The sequence below is a fragment of the Cimex lectularius genome, unplaced genomic scaffold, assembly GCF_000648675.2.
Source record: "Cimex lectularius strain Harlan isolate CLEC.00 unplaced genomic scaffold, Clec_2.1 scaffold38, whole genome shotgun sequence".
In the NCBI taxonomy this organism is placed as follows: Eukaryota; Metazoa; Arthropoda; class Insecta; order Hemiptera; family Cimicidae; genus Cimex; species Cimex lectularius.
Window position 1 is genome coordinate 2,398,616 of NW_019392638.1, and position 11,582 is coordinate 2,410,197.

At 35.2% G+C, this 11,582-nt stretch overlaps 1 protein-coding gene across 1 annotated transcript in view; it reads left to right on the forward strand.

Moving 5' to 3' along the window:
• Positions 1-9,036, forward strand: part of LOC106670045 (cholecystokinin receptor type A-like) — a 76,942-nt gene extending 67,906 nt beyond the window's left edge. Inside the window, exon 3 of the mRNA XM_014400039.2 lies at positions 8,887-9,036. Coding sequence (XP_014255525.1) covers positions 8,887-8,918 — 32 coding nt within the window. The 3' untranslated portion in view covers positions 8,919-9,036. The remainder of the gene's footprint in view (positions 1-8,886) is intronic.
• Positions 9,037-11,582: the final 2,546 nt, after the last annotated feature.

Below are 11,582 nucleotides of genomic sequence, written 5' to 3' on the forward strand. Positions count from 1 at the left end.
AGAGAGAGAGAGAGATATTGTGTGTGAAAGACTAACTACCGTAGCTGTTTCTCAAAGAATTTTTAAGAGAACATTTAAAAAAAAAAGAGATACTAGGCAGGGGTGTGATTTTGCTCTTGAGGTCCGCCAAAAACCTGTACAAAATAAACTTATAGTTTGTACGTTTCCAATCGGGCTACTTTCTAGAAAAGAGCTGAGAGAGAAAGACCGAGAAAACGATAAATATCTAAAGAAAGATGAGGTAAGGTTTGAAGGTACAAGAGTGTTAAAAAGAGATAAAGAGAGAGATAAAAGAGACAAACAGACAGAGGCAGAGAGCAACAGAGAAAGAGAAAGAGAGAGAATGAAAGAGCAAAATATAATAATTTACATAAATAACCTTGTCAAAAAAATACTTTTGAAAGTGAACACCTAATCAAACTTAAAAAAACAATTCGCATTTATTTTTATGCATAACGAACATATATGATAACAAATAAAAAATGTAGCTTTAAGATTAAAGGAAATTAATTTGAATTATATAGTTATTAAAAAATTATTTTAGATGTAGTCAATTAGAAGGAAACACTCAGTCCTTTCGTCTACCTTCGACATTATATCCAAGATATCCCTCTCCATCAAGATTTTATAATTAATATAAGACGTTAACTAATATAAAGACGATAAATAACAAAATATAAACATAAAACATCAATATCTCACTGACACTCTCAACACGACACGCAATAATGACACATCTACACAGAAAAAAAACACTTTCAATGAGTACAAATACTTTGATTGAGTGTAAAATTTCTAGCTCTTCTAATTCTTTGTATCAATTCATTTTTCACATCCTACATGTTTTTGTATAATTTAAACAATGTTTATTAATCCCAGGTCTTGAAGATGATCTCAATAAAAATCGAAACGTTGGCACGGTAAAAAAATGTTTTTCTAAACCTAGGTCACACCAGACCGCATCTCACGATCTCCACATAATCATCAACTAACTGTCAATAAACACCACACAGTGATCAATAATAAAATTATATAGCACGAAATACTACTGAAATAGTTATTCAGATATCGTGAGATGCGGTCGGGTGTGATGTAGGTTTCAGAAAAACATTTTCTTTATCGTGCCAACGTTTCGATCTTTTATTGAGATNTAAAGAAAATGTTTTTCTGAAACCTACATCACACCCGACCGCATCTCACGATATCTGAATAACTATCGATTAACGGTCATTAATCTCTACACATTTCTACTGAAATAGTTTTATTCGGTGGAACGGTAGATGATTTGGTCTTGGTTAAATTCAAGAATCCTTCAGGATCAATAGAATAGAGGGAAAAACAGTGATGTCAAACACAACAGTGAAAATCGACAGCTCCTGCTGATGACTAGATCCGACCGGAGTGTCGGAAACGACCCGACCACAATTCTCCCGAAGGGGCCAATCGTGAAATACTCTCGGACTCACTAGGTTGAAAACAGACTTTTTAGTTGATGGAAACGATTATAATTAACCTGTGTTGTAATTCTCGCTTTTCGCACGTTCAAATTAAGGTCCATTAAAAAACCAGCTCCTCATAGGAACGTCGCGTTGGCAGGGGTATCGGCGGGTTCACTTTTGCAATTCATGTCGAGAGACGTGGTTGTAGAAGTCCTTCTCTTCTCTAGTTGTGCCTAAGTACTCGCAGTATGCCAGCCTGATCTCGCCTAGGATTCCATGCAATTCCACACACCTCAGAGAGTATGGGTATCTTCCTTTGATTCCAAGTCTTTTTTTTTAATGTAGTAGTGTTCAATTTTAATAATTTCCTACTGAAAAACTGTAGCATATCTGCCTTTATAATCAGTTCAGGGTAACAGATTTTTCCCAAGCTCTTTTGCCATTCTTAGCTTCTTAGGACGTTTTATTCCTTTGGTGACTTTAGTTCACTTAGTTTTCGCCAATTCTTAATGTGACGAAGACTTTTCTAAGAAACCGTCATCTTTCGAGAGCCTTAATTGAACTAATGCTTCATTGGACCTGTCAAATCTTTATAAAGAAACTTAGACAATGGTTTTGAATGAATTGTTTGTAATCGGTATATAGTGGTCGAATTAAAATGATTATTTGTGACTTATTTCATATTATTGGAATTTTAATTATAAACGGAACTAAAAAAATAAAAAAATTGAAAAAAAAAAGCAAATTAAAACGTAAGGAAAATGATAAGGAAATTGTAGTAGATGTTAGATCTCTAACAGTAATATAGGTACTCAGAATATCCAGATTGTGCAGATTTATATCAACAGATTCTTCTACATTTTCTCGTATTCACAAGATTTTTACATTTTCATATATTTTATGTAGTTAATTTCAGAGATCCTCTAATATTTTGTTAAATAGCAACAAGCAATTCCAGTGATCGTAAATGTTAGTCAAGTGTTGTCGAGGTCTCGTTATGTTCAGAACAACGCGTGATTTGTCAGAGGCCTATCATTTTCCTCAAATCAAACACAAAGGACGGAATTCAATTCGATGTCGAAGTGCCATATACTAATCAATAGTTTGTCAGATGTCATGCATGAGCACCATTATTCTGTTATTTAAATGAACAAATTGGCCCTTTTCGACTTACATGGTTGGCTTCGTTTAAAACAAAATTCGTACTTTATATAATTGTCCATGCCTTCCAAGTTCATACTAACTTGATAAAGGCATGTCCCATATACGTTATTTTCTCTTTGATTGTACAGTAGAATGAATTTCTTGGCAAAACTTCTAAAACCATTTAATAATCACAAGAGACTGAAAATCACGTGGTTTATTATGGCCAAATTAACTTTTGATGCAGAATATTTCCAGTTTTATTTAGTTTAAAATTAATAAACAAATCTCTTCAAAGATTTCAATCCCAAACCAAGAATCAATCCCTTTTCAATAATACTATCGACGGCTTTGAAACCCGCATCCCTTCATAAATTCTATTCTCAATTCTAGACTCAGTCATTCTTGTCGTTTTCCCACCCAATTCTTTCCAAGTTTTTACGAGCTGTCAGTATAACCAATCCCGTCTGAATCGTTCTCCCTTTGATACTATTTCATGAGTTCGAGTTTAGTTAGGTACGCACTTTCCATTGAGGCCAACTCATTCAAGCGACAATTATAAGGACGTGATATTTTCATTAGCCAACTTATTTATGCTCCTTTCATAACACCTTCTTTTACCTATTCTCTCTTTAACTTTTTAATTATGGCCGCCTTTCTGTCAAGTTCTCTTTCTTTCTGTCTCCGTCTCTGTCTCTCTCTTTCTTTCTGTCTCCGTCTCTCTCTCTCTCTCCTCTCTCTCTCTCTCTCTCTCTCTCTCTCTCTCCTCTCTCTCTCTCTCTCTCTCTCTCTCTCTCTATCTATCTATCTATCTATCTATCTCTCTCTTCTTCCATCGTTTCCTCTATCTCTTTTTCTCTATCTATTTTACTTGGACTATCTAATCTTCAATCCTTTATAAAAAGATAGTTCCTACTCACAGAAAGTTGTTTTGCAAATATCCGGATTTCGAGCCCTTTAGCTCATCATCAGGTTGAACGACTTCAACAAACACGTCTCTCGACATGAATTGCAAAAGTGTACCCGCCGATACTCCCTCCAACGCGACGTTCCAATTACCAGCTGGTTTTTTAATGGCGCTCAATTTGAACGTGCGACACGCGGAAATTATAACACAAATAAATATTACAATAGTAAATACTGTAAGATAATTAATTATAAATTAGTGATTAAAGATAAAAGATAGAAAATTAGTATGATACCTTTTGTAAATCAATTCTAAAAGAAAATCATCTTATTCATTAATCATTAACCATAGAAAAACCTACGTTTTATACTCTGAGTCATTTGAAATGCTACTGAATTTAAGAAGACAGTTCTTGGCAGACAAGTTTTGCTTAAAACTAATGGCATATGAAGAGGGTATGTACGCGCAGATATATCTGTTGGCGGCACAAACTCTGACTCATAGATTTTGGTTTAAAAAAAACCATTACTAGTGTCCAGTTGGTTGAAGTTAAATGACTATAGAAATAAGATATACTGCTCAAGAAATAAGGTACCACCCGTTTTCGACACAGAGTATGAAAGTATCAGCAATGAGGTGAAGGTCGATTACTTACCTGATATCAAAAACATGAGCCATGGGGAAGCCGAAGCTATTTATAGGAGTGTAATTTATGAACATTGGCCAGGCCATCGAACAATTTTCACCGACGGATCCAAATCAGAGATAGGCGTAGGTTGCGCCCTGTTTGACCCATCGGCGAACTATGAATGCATGATTAGGCTGCCCAAAGAATGTAGCGTTTATTCGGCAGAACTCTACGCTATATCAAATGCCCTTAGCTCAGTAAATGAAAATTTTTTTTTGATACTCACAGATTCGCTTAGTTCGATTCAAAAATTAGGACAAAGGAAATGGAAATTTAACTATAACCATGTGATCTTGGAGATACTAAAAAAGATACGACATCTAGGTAAGCAAAATAAAATAGTCACCATAGCTTGAGTAAGGTCACACGCAGGTGTAGCGTTTAATAAACGGGCAGATGCACTAGCCAAACAGGCCGCAGAATCGGGGCGGTACTCGCTTTTTAAAGTTCACTTCGAGGATCTAATCCCAATTATTAGAGAATTCGCCCGGCAAGAATGGCAGATAAGTTATCGAGGATCGACGAAAGGTGAAAACAAGCAGATTCAACCAAATGTTTGTACAGAAAGTTGGTTCAAAAAGGACAATGTAGCGAAAGCATTCGGGAAAACCATAAATAGGTTAAGGTATAACCATGTTGTATGTAAACAATATTTATCAAAAGTAGGTTTACTTCCATATTTTTGTTAAATGGAATTTCATTGAATACAAAAACTAAAAAAGGTGAGGACTAAGGCGATGTTCGTTCCATCCAGATTTTCACGCTAATGCTAAAGGATTTATTCAAATGAAAATGGAGTATGACTAAACCCCCTAGAATTGGACGACGTTGTGCCTCCAGTGCCAAAATATTAAAGAGGAGCTACAAGGAATGATTGAAGACCAGACTAGAAGAAGTAAAGAGAAATGGTCCTTAGTATGACTTAGAATGAATAAGTCCAAGTGCAAATTTACTTCCGTGCAATGCCAACCAGAGTACCTACGACTGAATAATGTAAACAGTGGGAAGAGAGGACGAACTGATCCACGGGGACAAAATAAGAGATCATGATCAATTGTCAGAAATAACAAGATGGTGCTCTCTAGCTAGGAAGATGTTGCTAGGTACAACAACTTCGTTAGATCGGAAGGTGATGTTCCGCTAAAGGTCTGTGGGACATTACCTTACCGCCAATAAGTAGTGGTATTGCAAGGCATGACCCACCAAGGCTGCATAAGAAACGTGTAGGTAAGGAAGTAGACTTGGGTTCAGGTATAAAACCGCCACAATAGCCAAAAAAAGCGGAATTGGGTAAGTCATACTCTGAGAGGTACCGGCGTTAGTCTGAAAGATTGATTCAATGGACACCAAATTACTGCAAAAGAAACAGAGGGCCCCCTCACAATAACTGGAAAGAAAGAAGTAAGGAAAGAAATGAAGAAGCTATGGCGAGGAGCAATCTGGCATCATTTAGCTCGAGACAAGAAAATACGAAAAAAATGTCCACAGTATTTTCTGATGTATTTCATAAAATAGTGCACTGTACAAGTAATTTCTAAATTGTAATAACAAAAACTATGAAAAAATGTCCAATGGTTTAAGAAACTCAACAAGCCACAGAGTCAGCTGTTTTTCTATAACACATCTATGTTCACTCAAAAGTTATTATTATATATAATTAATAGTGCTGTGAAATATATGCATTTGCATATTTTTCCAGTTTAGCATAAACATCCAGTTTTAACTGTGTATGTTTTGAAGTATTTGGAATCAATTTAAACTATATTTAGTTTGCATATTTGTGCATATATTTCCATAAATGTTTGCATAAGTGGGTTGTAATTGCATATTTTTGACATATCCGGCATATCGGTATTTGGCACGTCAAATTTTAATGTTTCTGAGAAGTCAAAAAAAAATTCCGAAAAAGAGATTCGGGCTCCCATTTTTCCGTTTCCACATAATGAACAAGTTTGTGTCTACACCGCTTTCCACGAACTTTCGGTCGCCTTTGCTTCTCTTAGAGTAAATGGAGAAAGGAATAGCGTTTGTACCACTCTAAATGTTCTCTTGAATAGTTTAATTGGATTCATGGAAATTCACTAATTTCGTGGTCCGCTTGACCAATTAATATATTATAATTAATTAAGGTTTTTAGTTGATATAAAAAAACTACTAAATAAATTCATGGAAATATTACGACCTCAGTTCTCTTCTTTCCCTACCATCATACATCTCAGCTCTACCCAGTCTCTCGTTTTTCCATCGTGAAACATTATTTGTGTGTTGTGAACTGACTACTTCTAAAATGCGGAAAGTCACCGCAAAGATGAAACATCTTGTTCAAAAGCGAGTGAGTTTTCCAGTGAGACTTTTAAGGGCGATGCAGACATTTTATTCTGTGTTTGTTGTGATAAACTTGTATCAACAGCTACACGTTTTTTTGTAACACAGCACATAAAGACAGCAAAACACAAGGAAAACAAAGGTAGGAAGTGTAAGTTTCAACAAACCTTTACAGCACAAGCTGCCAGAAGCGCTGCGTCTTAAAAGTCCGGTTTCGATACCGATTTATGTCGTGCTTTAGGTAGAGCTGACATACCCGCCCATAAATTACCACCCTGAATCCAAGTGTTTTTTGTATAAATACACAAGGAGTTCCCCACGAAAGTACCCTCCGGAAATCTCACCTGGATTTTATATACATTGAAACATTCCATAAAATCAGAGATTTCATCGAAAATGTACCGATTTGGGGCTTGGTGGATGAGACGGTGGATTTTTTACATTTAAATTTTTTTAATGCGTTTTTATTTTTTATATTAGCCATGTTATGTTCCTCTGGCCACTGTTTTTCTTTTCAATACAATTATGTGCTTTAATTTGAGGTTTCCTTATTTGTTCTCATGGTAGTTTTTGCATATTTTCAGTTTTAAATTGCATTTTTTACCAAATATATTTACATATATATATATATATATGCATATTTGTCTGTTTTCATTGCATATAAATCACAGCCCTAATTATGATTTTATGAGTAAAAACCCCCAGTAAATGTCACTTACCAATTATATATGACAATCAGCATAACTGGAACGAAAATAATGACCTTCAGTAGTTCCTGCCCTTTGACCAAATAAAAAAATTCTTTACCAAATGGATTAATACATTTTAAAATCATCATACATTTATAAATTTGTTAACTTTATCGATCGAGATGCATTTAGTAAAACGTTAGTGTGCGTAGGAAGATTAAGATATAGTAAGATATCCTGTGAACATGCAAGTAGATTATAGGAGGTCTCCTTATAGGGTTATCGCCTTTAATACCGATTCCACCATACTCTCCCCTCCTTTTTATTCCGGGATAAAAGGTTAATCGCACGGATAAACGGAAGCATCATAGCATCTCGGATTTCCGCCAACGTAGATGGATGTCCGGACAGGATAAACACCGACAGAATTCCACCTTTTCCCTTCAGATGTTATCCCACGGCCGCAGAAGCAAAACGAGATGAGATAAAAAAAGACAGACACCCGTCTCCCATCTCTTACACCGTTCTGAATCCAATCCTCCTTTCACGAAACTCGAATAAAGCCCGATCATATTTTACCCTGATCAAAGAGAGTAGTACACAGATCGCTAGGAGAAAAAAACACATCCACGTAATTTATTATACAATTTTCAATAATAGAAAATAGATCGGTCGGTTTTTATAACAATGGTCAGATTTTCATGAAGAGAGTGAATTAACACAGTGGAAAGGGAGAAAAAGTACCCTAATGGGAAAAACCTGGACATGATTGCTCGGTCAATTTTTCAGCTGGTAAAAATGTTTTAACATAATTGCCAATAACGAGTGCTATCTCTATTTTTCAACCTTACCTACTCAACAAGCTGGAATGCACGAATTCGCGGACAACGGTAATCAGTAGCCTGGCGTTTTATTCATTTAACAATTTCATTGAAAAGTTTACAGAAATGAATGTCCACTTGAACCTGCCATAGAATGTATTTGAAAAGGGATTTCTTATATTAGAGTCAAAGGGTTAGTAGGTCGAAGCAAAATTGCTACTGTGGTATTCGTATAAAGAGAAGACAGATAAAGGAAAGATTGAACAAAAGAAAAATTATTTTTAAAAAAAGTTTGGGCGACATGCGAAAGTGGAAGTTACTTGTAGAAGGCATAATATATATATATATACATATATATATATATATACACATATATATATATAGATATACAAGTGGTCTAACAAATTTTTTAAGTCACAGTAATAAACTGCTCAAAAATGATGGCAATGAAAGCAGTGGTGAAATTATTTCCTTGTTTTTACAGCACAGTTATACTAAACCCTCATGACTGCCAGTACATGCAAAACTAATGGTCTGTGCGCCGTGAAATAAATATGTTGGTTCCATGTTAAAATATCTCACAGTACACACATTCCCCCTCTCTCTCTCTTTCTCTCTCTCTCTCTCTCTCTCTCTCTCTCTTTCTCTCTCTCTCACACTCTCTCTCTCACTCTCACTCTCTCTCTCTCTCTCTCTCTTTCTTTCTTTTGTTCTTTCTTTCTTTCTCTCTCTTACAGTTCAAATCCTTGCCTGACTATGGTTAAGAAAATTTAGCCATTGTTCTTCCTTTCCGAGTAGTCCTGTGGCCACAACTTTGAACATTCAGTACTTTGAACTTAACAGGCTTTATTTTAAATGCTTCTACTTTTCACAGATGCCGAAGCAAGATTGAGAAATGGAAAGTAAGAAATACGCAAGTGATGGAACAGAGCGGATCTGAGGATGTCGAACAAAAATTTCTCGGGAGATTTTAGGCATCGGATGAACTTGGGCGAAGCGCATTATAAAAACCTTTACTCTCAATTCGTTTAATAAAGATTGTGAACCCTAAAAAATTATGTATTTTCATATTGTTATTATGCAAGAAAAATAACAAATAAACTGCTCAAAATGAATAGGGATAGTGCCAATTTTGTAGTATTTATTTTACCGAGCATTTTTTTACTGAAAGAAAATTTAATTAAGGGATTTAATAAAAATAAAAGGTTTTAATTTCATAATTTTGTTTATTGAACACAATAATATTTTTTAAACAATTAGTACCGTGTGGACTATCCCCTGTTAGCTAAAACTTTTGGGAACCTGTTAGGTATACTGTTAGCAAGGTTGTCACTAATTTCATAAGGAATTTCACTCCACGGATGTTGCAACGCTGCACTCAGTTGTTGCAGGCCAACTGGCTGCGGATGGAGATCGAAAAGCCGTCTCTGCAACGCATCCTCTGTTCTAGGTAGACTCTTCGGCGCTTGTAGACTAATTTCTCACCAAAGTTTGGTAAAGTTCTTGCCAAAACATCTTTTACTTCATTTATGATCTGGCGGACACTATTGAAAGGTTACACTTTTGCAGCAATTATAATATTTCTGCGCTTCTGTCGTAATGCGTACTTGGTCACGATAGCTCAAGTGGTAGAGCAGCGGCGTATCAAGCCGAAGATCGTGGGTTCGAATCCCGCTCGTGCCATCGACTTTTTTATCTCTACTGAAAATCTTACTTAATTGTAAGATATTAATTTGTCAAGCGGACCACGAAACTAGTGAATTTCTTCTTAACTTGGTATGGAAAAGGACTTGGCCTAAGAATTTATCACAAACAAAGACACATTAAAAAATGAATTCTTTGTTGAATTTTAGTGAAATATTTAAATAACAAATTATACACATTTATACTCCCTGAACATAATAACACCCTGCCCGTTCATTAAACGCTACACACCTGCGTGTGTCCTTACTCAAGCCATGGTGACTATTTTATTTTGCTTACCTAGATGTCGTATCTTTTTTAGTACTTCAAAAATCACACGGTTATCGTTAAATTTCCATTTCCTTTGTCCTAATTTTTGAATCGAACTAAGCGAATCTGTAAGTATCAAAAAAAAATTTTCATTTACTGAGCCAATATAACTAAGGGCATTTGATATAGCGTAGAGTTCTGCCGAATAAACGCTACATTCTTTGGGCAGCCTAATCATGCATTCATAGTTCGCCGATGGGTCAAAAAACCGATGGGGCAACCTACGCCTATCTCTGATTTGGATCCGTCGGTGAAAATTGTTCGATGGCCTGGCCAATGTTCATAAATTACACTCCTATAAATAGCTTCGGCTTCCCCATGGCTCATGTTTTTGATATCAGGTAAGTAATCGCCTTCACCTCATTGTTGATACTTTCATACTCTGTGTCGAAAATGGATGGTACCTTATTTCTTGAGCAGTATATCTTATTTCTATATTCATTTAACTTCAACCAACTGGACGCTAGTAATGGTTTTTTTTTTAACCAAAATCTATGAGTCAGAGTTTGTGCCGCCAACAGACATATCTGCGCGCACATACCCTCTTCGTATGCCATTAGTTTTAAGCAAAACTTGTCTGCCAAGAACTGCCTTCTTAAATTCAGTGGCATTTCACATGACTCAGAGTATAAAACGTAGGTTTTTCTACTGTTAATATCGATGATTTTCTTTTAGAATTGATTTACAAAAGATCTGTACGGAGGAATATTGTAAAATACATTATATTAAATTGGTCACGAGGATCTTTGAAACCGAAAATAATCGTTAACAATATAAAAACAAAATGGGGACGACGGAATAATACAAGAAAAATAGGGAAAACCAAATAAATTAATAAGAAGAGTAGGGAACTCGCCGGTAAAACGCGTAAAGGGATGAAATAAACAACTGCGACATCTAAAATCTAAATATACACAAGTAACAAAGGATATGACAATTCAAAGACGAGGGAAAAATATCGTAAAACCTCTCTTTCTTCAATATAACTGTCAGAATAAATATTAGGTTTTTAATATTTTTGTCCTGGCTTAAATATATTCGCGACGGGTAGAAAAACAAGAATAAGTATTAGTAAAGAAATTAAGTAAACATAATTTAAATAAAAACTAATTATTGTAATAATTATGTATTATTTTTTAATTTAATTTTATTAATTTATTTGTAACTTGACGTCTAGTATATATAATACGACAGAAAATGTTTCTATTCTGTTTAAAAAAAATTATGATTATAGTAAGTATAATATAAGTATAAAATATAATAGTTCCCAAAACTGTAGTTATAATCGATCTAATTTAACTTTGAAACCAAGGTAGAAATACTAAAACAGCAATTTGGTTTCTGTTACATCACAGCACCATTCAAGAGGGGCCGATGCCCATCGATATGGGAGTGCCATGGGGCTTTTCTTCAAATTGAACGCTCTCCTCTTCTCAAAATATTACCTGTACCTACCTGATCGATAGTTATTACTAAATTGTGACGAGGGTAGATATTTCTGCTGCCTTTCTTGTCCGAGTATCAAAAAGAAGGATCCTAGGTCCTCTCTTATATATA